This window comes from Echinops telfairi, unplaced genomic scaffold, assembly GCF_000313985.2.
Source record: "Echinops telfairi isolate 266 unplaced genomic scaffold, ASM31398v2 ScPeMD7_2291;HRSCAF=2852, whole genome shotgun sequence".
Taxonomy (NCBI): domain Eukaryota; kingdom Metazoa; phylum Chordata; class Mammalia; order Afrosoricida; family Tenrecidae; genus Echinops; species Echinops telfairi.
Genome location: NW_022106189.1, coordinates 9,729,774 through 9,748,947, shown reverse-complemented (window position 1 = coordinate 9,748,947; position 19,174 = coordinate 9,729,774). Strand labels below are relative to the sequence as shown.

The 19,174-nt window shown below is 39.1% G+C and overlaps 1 protein-coding gene across 2 annotated transcripts in view; it reads left to right on the top strand.

Moving 5' to 3' along the window:
* SIAH1 (siah E3 ubiquitin protein ligase 1) overlaps positions 1-17,638 on the top strand; it is a 23,495-nt gene extending 5,857 nt beyond the window's left edge. Inside the window, exons 1-2 of one of the 2 annotated variants that reach the window (XM_045293683.1) lie at positions 11,631-12,008; positions 15,468-17,638. In XM_045293683.1, the coding sequence (XP_045149618.1) occupies positions 15,470-16,318 (849 nt within the window). In that variant the 5' untranslated portion in view covers positions 11,631-12,008; positions 15,468-15,469 and the 3' untranslated portion in view covers positions 16,319-17,638. Of the gene's footprint in view, positions 1-11,630; positions 12,009-15,467 lie in introns of those variants that run through there. The other variant, XM_045293684.1, reaches the window with a different exon arrangement.
* Positions 17,639-19,174: the final 1,536 nt, after the last annotated feature.

Below are 19,174 nucleotides of genomic sequence, written 5' to 3'. Positions count from 1 at the left end.
CACCACTTCCTTTCCCCGCACCTCCCCGTCTCCCATATCCCCGTCCCCCCCAACTGTCGGTCCCATTGTTTTCTCCTCCATATTGTTCATCCAGCCTATCATATTTAGACAGACCTGCTGATATACTATCATTCTATTTCTTACTATCTCCTGTTGAGCATTATCCCATGGCAAATGCTGACAGTTTTTTTTCTCCTATGGTTGGATGGTCTAAGGAATATTTACCTGGTTGGTGGTGTAGTTTACCTTATACTTGCTTATTTGGATGAAAGTTGAGCCATGAGAGTGTCCCAGGCTTGCAGGGTATCTAAAGGCCATCGTCCCAGAGGTCTTACCAGTCTCTCAGACCTGTAAGGCTTTTTATGATTTGAGTTTCCTCCGCAGTTTCTTCCACTCTATCTGTGGCCTCAATTGTGTTGTGATTCTTTTCAGAGCTGTCATCAATGGTGGCCAGGCACCATCTAGTTCTTTTGATCTGAGGTTTACAATGGGCCATTAGTGTTCTGGACTAATGGTTCCCATACATCTTTGATTTTCTTTGAATAGAATATATTTGGTGCTTTTGTGTTTGACTTCTTTCACACAACATTATGTTATGTCAGTGGATCGCAACCTTTCTCATGCCGTGACCCTTTAATGCAGTTCCTCATGTTGTGGTGTCCCCCAACCACAAAATTATTTTCGTTGCTACTTCTTAACTGTAATTTTGCTACTGTTATGAATCATAATGTAAATATTTAATATGCAGGATGTATTTTCATTGTTACAAACTGAACATCATTAAAGCATAGTGATTAATCACAAAACAATATATTACATATTGTGAAATATTTATTTCTAATTATAAATGAAATTTTGTCTTGAAGCATGGTGTTGCATGGGTAACAGTCTTCACGCTGGCTGCTCATATGTGGGCATATCTGCATGTGGGTGGAGCTGCCTGAAGACGGATCTAGGAGTGTTGTCTCGGTTCCTAAGACCATCAGAAATATGTTTCCCGATGGTCTTAGGCGACCCCTGTGACAGGCTCGTTTGACCCCCACAGGGGTCTCGACCTATAGGGTGATAACTGCTATGTTTTGTGATTGAGGGAGGGATATTATTAGTTTGTCCCCAAGTAGATAATCCATTTAGGCTAAATTTATTCTCTAGGCTCCACAGGGCTTCTATTCCTATAAAGAGTTACAATTTCAGAAACTCACAGGGACAATTCTAACCTTTCTTATGGGGTTGATAATGAGTTGTCACTGACTGGATGGCATTGAGTTGAGAGACTTGAGTCAAAGTGACCAGAATTATATTATTGGCAAAGACTCTTTATTAAGGTTGAGGTTGCCAAACCATGAATTTTAAAGAGATCTGTGCCCCGATGGTGTAGTGGTATGTTGGGCTGCTAATTGCAAAGTCAGCAGTTCAGAACTACCAGCTGTTCCTTGGGAGGACAGGGCTTTCTACTCCCATAAAGAGTTACAGTTTTGGAAACTTACTGGGGCAGTTCTACCCTTCCCTATGTAGGGTTGCTGTGGTCTTCACTGGCATTGACTCAGTGGCAGTGGGAGGTGGTACATTGGTTTGCTTACTGCATTGTTCAAATCTACTAGCTCCGGCTCTGGAGAAAGATGAGCTTTTCTGGTTCCATAAAGATTTCAGTTTCAGAAATTACATAGGATTGATAGAATCAGAATTGGCCAGGGTGGTAGTGAGATTTTGGTTTAACTCTAAATTTGAAGGAGCTTTGGTGGTACAGTGGCTAAGTGCTTGGCTGCTGATTGAAAGGCTGGCAGTTCAAACTATCAGCCTCTGATAAAGATGGGATGATCTTCTTTCATCAAGATTTACTACCATGGAGCCTGACCCCTGACCAAGGTAGTTCTACCTATAGACTCACCTATCATGAGTCAGAATTGTTTCAGTGGCAGTGAGTTTAGTTTTGACTTTTTAACCATGAATTATAGCAAACTGGAGTTTTTGTTTATTTTGAACTGAAAGGAAGAGAAGATTAGGGGAAGACTCTTGGAGAACAAATATTTTTATAAAATAAATACTGCCAATGAAATAAATTAGAATTAATTTAATGTCAAACAGTAGATTTTATAGGAAATATGTGGTACTTGGATATACAAATTATTGCTACATTGACAAGCATAGTGATGGTTTATATAGTGAAATTAAGCATACAATTAAGCATTCTTTACAAGCTTACTTCACTAATTGGTTTAACTAAGTGAAATAATCCTCTGTTAAAAATTGCTTACTGATTTCCCCCTGTGTTTTGCACCTTTTGCTCCTTTGAGTTTGGCTAAAGCTCAGGCTTTGTTAGTGAAAAGTAGAGCTCTGATAACTCAGTGGTTCAAATCCACAAACTGTTGAGAGAAAGATGTGGTAGACAGCCTCCATAAAGATTACAGCCTTGGAAATCTTAGGGAGATTTGTCCTTTGTGTCTGAAACAATTATACAGCAGTAGAGTTTTAGGGATAACTTTGGATATCTGTCATTACAGATTGAGTGAATTTCTACAGATTTTATTTGGGAGTAATCAGAAATTTTATTTCCTAATTTTTAAATAGAAAGTTACGTACATAAAATTAAAAGTGAACAAAATCTGTGGCAGATAATACATTCAGAATGTTATGTAAATGCAACCTTTCTTTATCTAGTTCCAAAACATTTTCACCACCCTTTGCTAAAACTACCCATTCTCCTTAGCCCTTGACATCAGTCTGTTATTTCTATGGATTTGCCTATACTGAATAATTCATACAAAACAATCTTTTTTATCTTTTACTTAACCTAATATTTTTGAGATTCATCTACTACTGTATTTGTCGAATACCTGTTTTCAGTTTTAATTGGTATTCTGTGTAACTTTTTGAGGAACCTGCCAGACATTTCTCTAGCCACCTATTTTGCATCTTCAGTACTGCAGGAGAATTTCAGTTTTGTCATTTTCACCATCACTTTCCATTTTTTAATGGGTAGTAGACCTCTTGGTCTAATTTTGATTTGTATTTCCCTAATCACCAGTGAAAGAGCTCTGGCCATGCAGTGGCTAAGTGGTTGGCTGCCAACTGAAGTTGGTTGTTAGGTCCACCAGCATGCCTGTTGGAAGGAGCAATTGATAGCCTTGGAAATTTAACCCATAGCTCATTCTTTAGGTTACCTTTTCATGTTCTTTCTTTTTTAAATGTATAAAGGTAAAATGTTGATGAAGTCTTAATTTATCTATTTTTTTTCTTATGCTTTTGTTGCCATATATGAGATCATTGCCAATTCCCAGGTTAAGAAGATTCATACATAAGTTTTTCTCTAAGAGCTTTATAGCTTTTTTCTTTTCCATTTAGGTTTTGCAGGAAAAGTAACATTTTAGTTAATTTTTGCATATGGTCTGAAATGGGGATCCAATTTTTTTCTTTCGCATGTGGATATCCAGTAGTACCAGCAATACCCCACTTACTGAAAAGACCACTCCTCTATTATATGATCTTGCTATCTGTCAAAAATCACTTGGTCAGAAGGCAGTTTTGCGTATTGTAGTATTAGGTTCTGGTATTGGGACTATGAGTCTTCCAAATTTGTTTTTTTTAAATTGGTTTGGCTGTTCTGGGTCGCTTGTTCATCACTTTGGATAGTATTGTCCTCATAACAGTATTAAGTCTCTCAATTCATAAATGGGAGATGCCTTTCCATTTATTTAGGCCTTTATTTTAACAATGTATTATAGTTTCCAGTGTATAATCGCTTCATCTCCTTGCTTAAATTTATTCCTAGGTATTTTATTCTGTCAGATGCTATTGTAAATAGAATTCTTAAGTTTTCTTTTTGAATTATTCATTGCTGACCAGAGAAACAAATCCAGAGACATTCATATATGTACAAGAAATATGTTTATATTAAAGAATAATTGTATATTAAGAAAACATCCCAGCCCAGTCCAGATCAAGTCCAGAAGTCTGATATTAGCCTATAAGACAGTACGAGTCCATAAATCCCAGATACAGATAAGAACTTGAAACACTGGGAATCCAGGACAGATAAACCCCTCAGGACCAATAATGAGAGTAGGGATGTAGGAGGGTAAGGGTAAAGTGGTGTAGAAAGGGGGTACTGATCACAAGGATCTACATATAACCCCTTCTCTGGGGGAGGGACAACAGAAAGTGGGTGAAGGAAGACATTGGACAATGTAAGATGTGACAAAATAATTATAAATTATCAAGGGAGGGGAGGAGGTGGGGAGGGAGGGGAAACATGAGCTGATACCAAGGGCTCAAGTAGAAAGGGAATGTTTTGAGAATGATGATGGCAACAAATGTACAAATGTGCTTGACACAATGGATGTATGTATGGATTGTGATAAGTTGTACATGCCCCAATAAAATGATTTTAAAAAGAAAACATTTATACTTAATTATCATTGTTTCTAAATCAGAGTTTCTTAAACTGAGAGTTGTGAAAAATCTAGCAGCAGAAAAAAGGTTTCTGAATTCACAGTAACCAAAATTTAATTCAAAGTGAAATGCAAAAAAAAAAATCCAAGGTGTTTCTTGCAGCACTTGGCTGTGCTGCACATTTCTTGAGCAAAAAGTGGTTACGAATGGAAAAATTTGAGAAGCTTTGCTCTAAATTACATGTTTTTGTAGTTCTGGTGCCCTGCTGGCAAATTGGGTTGTGTTGACTGCCTGCTGACTGCCTGGTTGGCAGTTCTAAACCCTCTGTTCGTTTTGTAGGAGAAAAATGACTCTAGAATGTTCTCATAAAGACTGAAACCCTTGGGAGTGTTATTAAATCATAAGGTCATTATGAGCTGGAGTCAATTCAGTGGCTGTAGGTTTGACTTTGATTTTTGGTGAAGAGATGGTATGGAAGCCATGTCTGACCTCTTTTGGCTACAGGAAGGAGGAGGAGAATTAAACATCAGCCCAGTGATGATTCCTTTGAGGCAGAAGCCAGACTTGCCTCAACCCTCACTGTCCTTCCTACAAAAAGGTCTCTGCTTGATTTGATAGTTCATTGCAATGGCCACACAGAACTAATAGACAATACTCAATGATTATGGGGGTTTGTTTGTCCTCTGTACAGCCAGACTGGCAAGAATGTTTCTCTCTGGTCCTCAGCCCTTCTCTGGCATGCCCCTTAGTGCTGAGAGGGCACTCTGTAAGTCAGCCTCCTGCCCAAAGCTGCTCTGCTACACTTGTTATGTATGTGGGCCAGGAAGCCGCTTCTTCAATGATCTCAACATTGCTTCTCCGCTACTTCTCTTTGTGCTTTACTCCTGATTCTTTTGAATTGTTTTTCAAATGGCTTTTATATCCAATGGTATGGCAAAACTTGACCAGTTTCTTTTTAGAATCGCACGTATTCCATTTGCGTGTTCCCATCTATTCTTTTGTTGTAAATTATAGACTGTGGCTCGAAGAGCCATACCAAGTAGTTTCAGATCATTCCGTAGGCTTTCCATTGCGGAAAAGCTTTTTGAACCAGAGAGATGGAATTACCACCAATTGGGGAGGGGTAGAGTATGGGCAGAGTAGTTTCTGGAGGAAAGTTAGGATGTTCGCATTGAACATTCCTAAAATGGGTCTACCTAACATTTAGAACGAACCAGTTTTAAGATGTGGACTGGAGATGAAAAATTTAGGAAAATTCTATGTTCTGTTGATTTTTTTTTATATACATCGGAAATGATATATGTTGGAATGCTAAAAGTTAAAATAACCTGTACTGGAATGACACAACATTGTACAACTCTTTTAAACGGGCATTTTAAAGAAATACATGACTTACAGACAAAGCAGACAGTGTGACTGCTCTTTAATTTCCTCATCTGCAAGATGGAGATTTAAAAAAAACTCCAACAATTCTGTGGGAAGTGCCTGGCACAGCACCTTACAAGTGCCTGGTTAATATAGCTTCTATTATAGTAAAGTTTGACTATAATCAGTTTTCAGTCACAAACAAATTGAAGTTAAGGAAATTAATATAAATAGAAACAAGTTTTCAGTACAATCTTACATAAGCAGGATCTTTTATTTAGGTTCCTTAGTTAATTTGCTTAATGCAGGAGTTTTCAGTTTTATAAACATGGAGTGCTATTAGCAGTAGTGTTTCATACCTGATCATAATTATATCCAAAAATTGGTGGTAGTTTTATTATTTTGCAAGTGAGAAACTAGAGACCCAGGAAATTGTGATTTAGTTCAATGTGAAAATAATTAGTAAAAGCCAAATTGGGAATGCAGATTAAGCTTCTGATTTAAATCAAATTAAGTCTCAGTTGTGAGTTCTTTTTAAGGCTATATCAAGCAGCAGATATATATGGGGGTACCCCTTAAATGGATTTTTTTTAAAGCTATGTATTTAATTTTCTTTACAAAACAACCTTATCACCTTCAAAGTACTCTTCATTATATTTGATACATTTGTCAAATCTTGGAAACATTCTTGGAAACGTTTTTCAAACTCTTCTGTTTGGATGGCTGACAGCACCTCCTTCATTTTTTTTCTTCACCTCTTCCACGTTGCCAAATCTCCGTCCTCTCATGTCCCTCTTCATTCTCAGAAACAAAAAGAAGTCACACCGAGACAAGTCAGGTGAGTAAGGGGCAAGAGAGGCATGCATTTTTTTGCCCATAACTGGCGCACTGAGATGGTTGCATTAGCAGATGCATTGTTGTGGCAGCAAAACCAGTCCTCCATCTGCCACAAATCAGGTCCCCCCCCCCCATGCCACTCCCCACACACTGTTATGCTGTCTCTTCAGAACCTCCAAATAGAAAGCCTGATTAACAGTCTGACCTGGTGTACCGAGCTACAAATGCAGTCCCCCTCACATCAATAAACCAAATGAGCACCTTGAGCTTTGCTTTTATTTTTTAGGTGTGAGGTGAAGATAGCCTCCTCCACTGGCTTGATTGATTGATTGCTTTAGGGGTTGTAAGAATAACACCATGCTTCCTCACCAGTAATAACCTTGGGAAGAAAAAAAAGTCTGGGTCACCTCAGAGCTGTTCTTTCAAAGCACAGCAAGTTTCCACTCAGTGCTCTTTTTCCTGATCAGTCAGAATCCATGCTCAAATTTGCGGTGACCCTTATTCTCAAATCTTCCATTACAATTTGCTGAACTGAGCTCCAAGATAGTCCAGATAATTTCCCCATTATCAATGGTCCTCATGGGGGGTTACCCATTTGCCCATCTTCAATGGTCTGTCGTCATTGGTCTATGAGCACAAGTGCACACATTTTATTGACAGTTTCGTCAGTTCAGGAAGTTGACGGACTTGCAGAATGATGTTTGTCGATTGCCATTTCATCTTGAAAGAAAACCACTTGTACATTTGATTTTTTCCCCCATAGCACTGTTCTTGTAAACTGTTAAACATCACAACAGTTTCTGTGGCATTTTACTTGAGCAGGAAACAAAAATTCACAGCCACAAGCTACTCTCTTAAATTGGCCATCAGAAAAAAATGAGGTTCCAGTGAAACTGTGCTTTTATGAAAAAAGTCACTGACCAGAGAGAACCTTCCCAGGTGACACCACTGGGTGCACTGACTCTGAGCAAGGTACTAGATGCTCGTCTAGCAGGGGAAAAAAAATGCATACTATGAAAGCTCTGTCCAGTGGAGCTTTGTTGTGGGTTTTTTTGGGGTTACCCCCTTGTATTTTTGCTGGAGGCATTAAGGATAAGTGCTTAATACCCAAACCAAACTCATTGCCATCTAGTTGAAGCCAACTCATAGTGACCCAATAGGACAGGATAGAACTACCCGTATGAGTTTCTGAGCCTCTGAACATGTAACCATTATGCCACCAGAGCCGCTAAATGATTAATAGAAAATCCAAACTCATTGCCATGGAGTCAATACCAGCATACTTTATAGGTGTAGAGTGAGTACATGTTGGCGTAGTGGAGGACCTGGTTAATATATTCAGTTGGTAGCTGTAAAGTGGAGGGAGATTCAAGTTCACTCAGACACACCTTGGGAGAAAGACCTGGCAATCACTTTCCAAAACAAAGTCAAAGCCATTGGCAAAAACCCTACACTGACACCTGGGGTCATATATGGGTTAGAATCTTTCTAGCCAGCTGCTTGTGTCTGGTCTTTTGTTGGTTGTGGAAGCCTTTCAGTGATTGGGATTATAAAAAGTAAATGCACTTTGCTCATTGACTGTCTCTGTGTGTTGAGCCATCTATCAGGTATCAGTCCTTTGCCCTCAGTTATATCCATTTGATTCATCACTGTTAATTAGAAATATAACTTATAGTTAATCATGTTCTGAATTATTTTCAGAGAAACAACGTTTAGGAGAAAAAGTACATGTTTTAATAAATACTCTTATCACTGACCAATAAGATCTGGAAACTGAAATAGATTAATATGTTTTTTTCTCAACATTGTCTTTATATATAAGTTTGATTTTTAACTTTTATTGTGTTAAACTTTTGAAGTTGTAAGGAAACCTGTGTCGCTATGAGTTGGCAGTGAGTTTGAGTTTTCCCTTAATTTTTGTTTGTGTGAAAAGAGGCTCATTTTTAAAACATAATTTAACATTTTGTATGAACTGTAACTCTGATCACCACCAGTTTCATTTGAGCTAACTCCAATTCCTGGTGGCTTCATGTGCACCACGGTAGAACTGCCTCAAAGAGTTTTCGTGGGCTGGCTTTTTGATAGTAGATTGCCAGGCCTTTCTTCTCAGGTGGACTTCCAACATTCTGATAACAACTGAGCATGTTAGATGTTTGCATTAAATACAGAAATGAAAACACCTTTTTACAAAAAGGGGTTAGGGAGGGAGGAAAGTCTTAAATGGTTTGAAATTGAGGAATTTAACCCACTGATTACTAATGGAGCGAGCAAATTTGTTATATATGATACATGTAATTTTATAGATCTTAGGCAATTTTATCTACTAAGATTTACAGCCTTGGAAATCCTATATAGGGCTGGTATGAATCGGAATTGACTTGATGGCAGTGTGGAATGCAGGCATTTTTCTTTTTACTTTTCACAGTTCTCAATCAGACTAATTACAAAACTGATTTGATGTTCCATCTCCATTTATTCTTATACACAATTGGACACAGAACAGTAGTTACTTATTGAAAAAAGACATTCCTACTGCTTAGGGATAACTAACTCATTCGGAGTTATCGAATATAGGTATATATGCCTTGTTTTGTGGAAGTTATATTTTTATTTTTAACAAATTGGAGGTTTCTGGCAACCCTGCATCGAGGAACTCTGTAGGGATCATGTTTTCATCAGCATATGCTCAGCTCAATGTCCATTGTACCTTTTGGTAATTCTTACATTATTTCAAACTTGTAATACAGATGGTAGTTAATGGACTAACATTATAGTGTAAACATGACTTTTACATGCAATAGGAAACAAAAAATATTGTGTGATTAACTGTATTGCAGTGGTCTTAAACTGAGCTCACAGTATCTCTGAGGTGTACCAATATTAAATAGGGATTCAAAAACTTGAAAAAATTCATTACCTTTTAATTTCATTTTTCCACTAACTTTTTGAAGACCCATTATATATCTGGAACCCACTGAAGACCTTGCCCTCAGTTCCATGAGTGTACCTAATGTCCTTGGCCAATTAATTTTCTATGCCTGTGAATACTTATATAATTTGGATATATAAATCGACTTCCATAAAGATTTCAGCCTTGGAAACGCATTGGGCATGTCTTCCATCCTTATTCTGTTGCTGAGTTAGAATTGCTTAATGGCAGCAGCTGTAATGTACACACCTAGCATCTTAATCCAGATAAAAACCAAATGAGGTTGCAAGTATTATCCCACTTTTATCATCAGTCCAAGTTTAAGTGACTCAAAAACTCATCACTTTTATAGCCCCAGTTTCTGTTCTCACCTGTTGGATTGAGTATTTTTAGAGTGTACTGTAGCGCTCTGTAGCTCTTTTGGGAGTCAGCAGTTTATTTTATACACTAATTTCATACAGAGTTAATTGTTTGGAAGAGTTTCACTGCCTCATGTTTGACATCTGCCTCATCTAGAGTGAATAAGCATTAGAAAGAGGCAGAAAATAGTTACATTTATCTATTAGATCCTATCTATTTTCAGTAATAGTCCCTATGTATACATAGTGATGTTTTTGGTAGCCTGATATTAGCTACTGTGTCCTGGTGGCGTAGCTGATACCGATTGAGCTGCTAGCTGCAAGGCCAGCAATTTGAAATAACCAGCTGCTCCTCTGAAGAAAGAGGCTTTCTGTTCCCTTAAATTGTTAAGGCTTGGAAATCCACAGAGTCAGTTCTGCGCTGTCTTAAAGCGTTGCTATGAGTCGAAATTGATTTGATGGCTGTGAGGTCTTTTAAAAAAAAATTAAATGATTGAGTTTGGAGATTAGAGGAAGTGAGTCAGAATTTGTTGCTAAAAAAATGAATAATCTACGCTATTGCATTGTGAGTTCCTGGTTCTCACTACCAACTCCTATGATCTTCTTGAAAGGCTTTTTCTAAGGATGATGTAATTAATGACAGGTTAAATCTCCAAATGGCTGATGTAATGCAGTCTGAGGCCCATGACTTTATTGGGGCAATGGCTTTGCTTGTTTAAAAACAAAACAAGCTACTGTAAATTAATGAGGCAGTTTGAGGTGGCTTTCCCAGAGTGAAGAGAATACAGTCTACATTTGGATGTTGAAGTACGGTAGTTAATTTGGTGTGCTTGCTACTATCCCTGCAAAGTGTTTTTGTGGAATGGGACTGGTGGTGTTGGTTTGTTTGTTCCCTAATTTCCCCAAAATAAAGCAGTGAAATATTCTTCTGAGGTTATACTGGGGCGGGGGCTTCAAAAAATTTGTGGGGGGAAATGTCCGTTGTCTTTTAATTCTATTTTTTTCAACATTTTTGAAGGCCCCCTTTACTGTATTACCGAACTTGCAGTTCCATCAGCTTTTAAGTCATCATTTTAATGAAAGTATGTGGGATCAGGAGAAAGAAAGCATTGCCTTGCTAAATATGTAAATTAAATATATTGCCTTTAAGAGGCCTCCCACTTTCAGAGAAATGTTAACTGTGGTCTAGATGGGCATTACAATTGAGGAAATTCGCTAATTGGCACCTGATAGTGATTGAATGACATCAGAAAGCTTGGCAAGATAGTATTGTGCCGAGAAGAGTGGCAAAGTCTGATGACTCATTCCTCACATGAAATTGTCCATGTTCACGGTTTTGACATATAAAAAACCGGCATGATCCAGCCCAAATGGGTGGCAGTGCTGAGACAGATATTGTGCACCTGAGGTGGAGGGTCGCAGGCCTTTGTGTCCCCCGCCAGGGTTGGCGTCCGCCCGCCCACGTGCATGGAGGAGCCCGCCTGGTCACCGCCCCTGTGGCCGGCGGGGTGGGGCTTTGTAGCATCCCCCGAGGGCCCCCCCCCTCCCCCCAGCGGTACTGGAAGCAGCCACCAGCCTGGGCGCAGCGCAAAGTGGTGGCAGGACGCAGTCCCAGCTGTGGGTGGTAAAGGGCTCTTCTTCCTCGGCGGGCCAGACGCTGCCTCCAGACGGGCTCCAAGAGTGTCCCCCAGCCACCACCGCGCCCTCCTGCAGCCCGGCTCAGCCCAGCCTAGCCTCGCAAGCCAATTGTGGGAAGACAAGCTTTGGAGTTAGACGAAGGTTTAGGACACAGCCGATAGCTCAGCAATGGCTCCCAGTTTGGGACACGCGGGCGAGTTTGAGCGAGCACGGAGGTGTGGCCGACTTCCTTGGGATGAGAAACGCTTCATTTCCCGCCACTGTAGCTGGTGCTGGAGGGAATGGCATGTGTGGAGCAGGGCACCTATCTTCGTTTCTTGAGACCCTGATGTCTGACAAGAATCCGAGTCTTCATTGCTGACGAACAGAAAGTGTCCAGATGGGACCTCTGTTACACGTTGTTTTTGCTTCTTGAAGAAACTCATTGTGCTGCCTGACTGGTCATGACGGGAAGCCTATCCTCCCTTTGCTGTACTCCTGTTTACCATCAGGTAGGCAAAGGAAGAGAAAAGGTACTGGCATTAAGAGCTTGCCTGATTGCTTAAATTCTGAGACTTCAAAGTTGTTTTGAGTGGAATTTGACTGGCTCAGGAAATGACTCCGCAGCCAAATTCCCCCCAGGGTGAGCCGGGGCCCACGGGCCTGGCTTTGGTTCCTACTGCAAGGCTGCTGCTGCTGGGGGGTTGAGAGTTGGGTTTCACCTTTGGAGTTTTTTTGTTTTTAAAGCAGTTGCTAGTCTAATACTGCTGTTCATCAGACAGCTACTGGCCATAGTTATTTTCACATTGAACAGGAATAAAAATTGTACTTCCACACACTTGGAAAACTTTTATAGTAACATGAGGCTGAACTGTTGACAGATGCCTAACACTTTACTAGGCCAAGAAACTGAAAACCAGTGTTTACTTGCTTAGTAATTTTGGTTAAATACAAACGAAGTGTTCTCCTTGATGTGCTTCATGTATTGGTGTAGTAACTGGAAAACCCTTGCTGGCATGGACTTGTTTTGTGCCCATGGAACCACTTTCCAGTTTTATGTTGCTCAGTGAGCAGCCAGCACAGACATGGTTTAAGAAGTTTTGGCAGTGCTGAGCCCATTGTTTGATAAGTGACATAAAACGGGGGATCATCTGAGGATGTGTAGAGGGAAACGATGACAGCAGCCTGCCTTTTGGCCCTTTTTTCCAGAAAGGCTGCTTCGGTTACTCAGGCCTTTGTTTTCCCAACAACTAAAGGATATGCCTTTGTAAGAATGGATATGATATCTCCCCCTTTGTTTACACCCTGAGCTTCCATTTGAAGTATGAGGGAACTTCAGCAAAAGTTCATGGACAATTTCCATGCTCTCTTAATTCCACTTTTTCACGAACTTCTTGAAACCCACTTGTATTTGCAGTGGCTTGAGTAAATTGGTTCCCAAACTTGATTATTTTTAGTCCCCCTCCCCAAACTTATTTGGCTCCCCTTTTAGGGGGAAAAATTACTTAATGCTCTCCTGGTATACAGTTAATGATCCAGGCTAAAGTGTAGGTGTATGCTTTTGCAACCTTCCTGGATGATCCAAGTAACATCCCCTCCCACTCCCCAACTCCTCACTCACTTTTGGGAAACACTGGCTTACATGGTCAGCTTGGTGTAACCAGCATTGTCTTGTTTCATTTTTTTTTTTTGAAAAGGGAAGATTTTTCAAATTTCATTTTATTGAGAGCATACATAGTAAAAATAGTTTCTATATGTATAATTTAGTGATACAGATTACATTTTTGAAGCAGTACAACCATTTGTGCCCTTTCTCATTAACAAACTTATTACCCCATAAAGTATCTGATCTTTCAAATACATATTTAATTTCACATGGACTGTGTTAAAATAATGCTTAGGCAGTCAGGCTACTTTAAGACAACTTAGGAGGTATTTTTGAGTAAAGAAGAAAAAGATTCTACCATCATTCCAGGTAACTTGAGTATACTTCTTTGGTACAATACCCAAACTTGATAAATGGTAGTTTCATCAATCAATACCTTTTTTATACTATCACATTAAAATCAACAGGACTCTTTTAATTTATAATGGATTTTTAGTAACAACATTTGGAAGAGTTGGTTCACCAAGCAATGCATTACGTATTCTGAATGTTGGCATATGACATTATTCAAAAAGTTCACATGTTAAAAGAGAAGCTGGTGGCAGGAAAAGTGTTCTCCATAATCCTAATTTCTTCATAGTAATTTACATTTTGTCATGGCAATGAGCACGCCAGTTGTTTATTTGAAGTATCAGCCAGTCTATTTGAGAAAATGTCTGCAAATGACTATGTTTAAATAGCCATCACCTGTCTGCTATTCATTCTTTCAACAAAAATCTGAATAAAGTGAGTAGGCCCACTCACACCTCGCATGGTCTGTTTCTCTTGAAGACTTTTTACTGTGGATTAGGTGAAGGTTTACAGAATAGATTATCAGTTTTACATGCAACTATATATACATATTTTGTTTTAATTCATCCATTGCAATCCTTGTCAGTTAGCATTTTTTCCTAAAAGATTAGTTCTTTGCAGTAGAGTAACAATTACACAATTGAAGAGACATCAACCGTAACATTGCTTACAGAGTAAGTGACATACTTAGGTGGACATCAACACTGGAGTTGATCTTTTCTGGGAATCAAAACTCATTTGTCTTAAATTTAGCCTGACTAATTAGCTATATTGTTGATGACTTCTTCCAGATAACATTTAGCTCTTGCTTAAATCATGTTTACTACTCTGAGTTTGGTGAGCCAGGTGCATGGAATTCTTTACCAGTTGAGTAGGGTACCTAGTTCTACGGTGCATTTACTTATCTACCGTTGCTTTCTGACTTTCATCCCTGTTGCACATTGTTTTTTTAACGTGGCATGAACAGAATGAACTCTTAAGTACCAACTAAAACTTTACAGTTGAGGATACTCCTTCCAAGAGAGAAACAATTTCCTCTCATTCTTGAAAGAGGCATTTAGGAGCTACACTCACAGCCATCTAGTTGGCTCACACAGTTGGTAGAATTATCCCTGTGGGGTTAGAGGCTATAAATCTTTATGACAACTGAAAGCCTCATCTCTTTTTTTCAGAGGGGCTGGTGGGTTTGAAGTGCTGACCTTGTAGTTAGCCTAATGTATAACTCACTACACCTTCAGGGCTCCTTGATTCAGTAGCACAGAAGGTTTATACTTAGCCAGTGTCAGTGTATTAGGGAAAGATTACTTAGATGACAATAGGTTGGCAGCAGGCCCTTCCTCCTTCCCCCAATATGCCTCTAGAACAAATCACTCACCATTAGGGACTCTTACTCCACACTCACTGCTACTGAGTACTGAGTCAGTGCTGACTCACTGACCCTATAGGACAAGGTAGAACTACCCCTGTGGGTTTCCGAGACTGCAACTCTTTACAAGAATAGAAAGCTTTGTCTTTCTCCAAAGGAGGTTTGAAATGCTGACTTTGCAGTTAACAGCTGAACTTGGAAATACTAAACCACTAGGTCTCCCCATTGACCAGTCACCCTTAATTCTGTGATTGTTAGCATTTGAGTGAGAGAGGACTCCCCGTAGGCATCAACAGCTGACTCAGCAGAATCAGAAAGAAATAGACTGGAGGAATTGATTGGACATAAGCAACTTGTCGTGTTGGACGTTAGCAACTTGTGTTTTAAAGTTGTGGTTTGGTTTCTATTTTAGCATTCTTATTCCATGTGGTTTTGGAATTGGCAACAAAGGCCATTTTTAACTTTAAAAAATTTTAATTCCTTAAAAAGAATTCTAAATGTTTTCTGGAACTTTTCTAAATGAGCATGACTTCCTAATTATTGAAATACATGTTTAGTGTAATTTATATCTTTTATGTTTTAATCCTGTTTGCTTACAGTGAAAACATAAAACAACTAACTATATTAATTTTTCTTTATTTTTTACAGAAATGAGCCGTCAGACTGCTACAGCACTGCCTACTGGTACTTCAAAGTGTACACCATCCCAGAGGGTGCCTGCGCTGACTGGCACAACTGCATCCAACAATGACTTGGCGAGTCTTTTTGAGTGTCCAGTCTGCTTTGACTATGTGTTACCACCCATTCTTCAGTGTCAGAGTGGCCATCTTGTTTGTAGCAACTGTCGTCCAAAGCTCACATGCTGTCCAACTTGCCGGGGCCCATTGGGATCCATTCGCAACTTGGCTATGGAGAAAGTGGCCAATTCAGTACTCTTCCCTTGTAAATATGCCTCTTCTGGATGTGAAATAACTCTGCCTCACACAGAAAAAGCAGACCACGAAGAACTCTGTGAGTTTAGGCCTTATTCCTGTCCGTGCCCTGGTGCTTCCTGTAAATGGCAAGGTTCTTTGGATGCTGTCATGCCCCATCTGATGCATCAGCATAAGTCCATTACAACTCTACAGGGAGAGGATATAGTTTTCCTTGCCACAGACATTAATCTTCCTGGTGCTGTTGACTGGGTGATGATGCAGTCCTGTTTTGGCTTTCACTTCATGTTAGTCTTGGAGAAACAGGAAAAATATGATGGCCACCAGCAGTTCTTCGCAATTGTACAGCTGATAGGAACACGCAAGCAAGCAGAAAATTTTGCTTATCGACTTGAGCTAAATGGTCATAGGCGGCGATTGACTTGGGAAGCGACTCCTCGATCTATTCACGAGGGCATTGCAACAGCCATTATGAATAGTGACTGCCTAGTCTTTGACACCAGCATTGCACAGCTTTTTGCAGAAAATGGCAACTTAGGCATTAATGTAACTATTTCCATGTGTTGAAATGACAGTCAAACATTTTAAACATTCTGGCCAGTGTTTAAAACCATTGCATTCAGTTATGACAGAGAATAAGGCACCGAGCAGCCTGCCAGCCTGAAACTGTTTTGGTAGGTGGAAGCTAGATACATGAAGGTAAATAAAAGAGGTAGGCTATTAATTACAGGAAACAGTTGCATGTAGTAATGCTAATATATTTAAAAATAAGTCAACAGTAAACCACTGAAAAACAAAATATATATATATATACTCCCAAAATGGGCATCTTTTGTATTAAGAAAGTTGATTCTGCAGGAAGCATTGTAAAATAATTCTGAATTTGTGTTTGTTGTAGATTGATTGTACTGTTGGAAAACTTAAAAAAAATTTTTTTTGATGTGTGCGCGTGCATGTGTGTATGTGTGTTTTTTTCTCTCCTTTTAACTGACAAGCCATGTGGAGTGGTCGTGGACCACTGCTTTCCGAGCCCTTTGTGAGTCACTACATAGTGCTGCTGGTTTTGTTTTGTTTTTTTGGGGGGGCCTGTTTGTTAATTTTTATTAATTTTAGTTTTTCATTAAATAAATTTGACTTTTCTGTAATTCAGGTTTTTTCCCCTCACTTTTGTACCTTTTAAAAGTTAGTGTCTTTTTGATATGCATAATTGTTTATGGTGAAGTTTCTACATATGTGTTTGATTCTTTTCCCCATTAATCAGTTCATTAGAAATACTTTAAATTTAGCTATTTTATGAAGACTTCAGAAAGGAAATATAACATTGGAAGAACTATCAAAAGCTATTTAAAGCAGCTGTAAAATAGTTTCAGTCTCTTTTTCATTTGAGTCATACCTTCAAATTTATGATTTGAAAGGGTAGGGAATGAATTGATTTTTAAAAAAAGATGGAAAAAAATCAGCTGTCTCCCCACCCCTCACAAGTATCTTGGCTAAATCATAAATTTAAAATTTGTTCTTCTATTTATTGGTTTTGCAAAGAAGGCATCGTCTTACACAGTATTTGTAATTAAAAGCAAATAATTTGTTTAAAAAGACAGTTTGCAAAAAAAGTTTTTGTCTTTTATAATTCTCATTAAAAGAATATCTGGCAAATTAAAAACTCAATGTGTCTGCTTTAATTCTAAGTTTGATGAAAATCCAAAGTTATTTTCCTTTTCCATTCTGTACCCTGACCATATCGCAGAAAGTAACGCACCATTCTCTTGGAGAGAGATTCTAAAGCTCAAGCATGTGCTAAGACCGGTGGTTGGATCTCAGTCATCTTTGTTTCTTTTTTCCCCACCAACTCTTTATTAGAATGTCTAATTAAAATGCTGTCTGTCTGTCCCGGTTGGCCCTCCTGCCCCCGCTTTTAAGGAAAACTGTACATGAATTTAGTTTTGAAGAGTCAAGTTGTGACTGGGCATGTCCTGACTGTGCTACATCTACCAATTGTGTGACCTTGTTTCCTATGTGTACAAAACCAAACCCCACTGCCATTGAGTTGTTTTAGACTCAGCGTGACCCTCGATGTAGGGTTTCCAGAGTAGCTTCATCTTTTTCCCGGGAAAGGGCTGGTGGGTTTGAACCACCAATTTTGAAGTTAGCAGTCCATCACTTATTCAAAAGTGCTACCAGGGTTCCTTTGATGTGCAGTGTGGTTAATAATAGTAGCTGCATCAGGGTTAAATGGGGGTAACATTACTTAGAACATCACTTTGTAGGAAACAAGCACCCATCAAATGTTAGCTACTATTATTATGTTTTTAGCAATCAGCACTTATTAGTGGTTACAAATTACACTGTGAGGTACACGTAAACCCTAAACCCTAGTGAAAGGTGAAAGGAATTTGGGTATTCCCTCTTATCCCACCACCAATTGTAGATCAAATTCAGTTCTGTTAATCTGTCAAAGGAGGTTTGTAGTTCTTGTAAAAAGTATTATTTGAAATGACAATGTTATAGCATGCTTGTGTAACCTTTTTTCTTCCTACTTGCTATCTAGATGAGTAGTCTGTTTTGTACACAGGAAGCATCCCCCTTTGTCCAGTGCTGTCCTACCTCAGGGTATCCACATTGGGTCTTCCTGCTGCCCTTGTATCTGGGCTCCCCTCTGCTCCCCCACTTTCTCTTTCCTCCCTGTCATCTTTTCATCGTCATCTGAGGCAACGGTATTTATAGTGTCCCCTAAAAAACCAGACGAATATATATTTACTTCTAAGTGGATATTTTATTTGTTAAAAATAGACATGACAAAACATACTTGTCCAAATTGTTACATGTTTAGTTCATTGATAATGGTTATATTACTTCATATTGTGTCAGTATTTTGTCTCCACCCAACGTGTTTCACCAATGTTAGCTTGGAACCTCCTCCACATTCTTACCTGTGGTAAAGGTTTATTGCTTGTCAATTTTAGATAATGTTTTCAGCATTAAAAAAATTAAATTCTTTCATTGGGGGCTCTTACAGCTCTTAGCACGACCCATACATTCATCCATTGTGTCATGCACATTTGTACAGATCTTGCCCTCATCATTTTCAAAGTGCTTTCTTTCTACCTGAGTCATTGATAGCAGCTCCTCAGTTTTTCCCCTTCCTTCCCTACCCTCTCCCTCTGAAATATTTATAAATTATAAATATTTTCATATCTGAAATCGTCTGCTGCCTCTCTTCACCCACTTTTCTGTTTGTCCCCGTGGTTGGGGGTTATATGTCGATCCTGGTGATTGATTTCCTTTCCACCTCCTCCCCTTCCCCACCTGGTTAGATAATATTTTTTGAAGGGGCAGTGTTAATTGAGTTAAATGGTTAGTTTAATCATGACTTCATGGGATACTTTTGGTTCAAGGATTAATGACCAGTTATTCTTAATGTTTTCT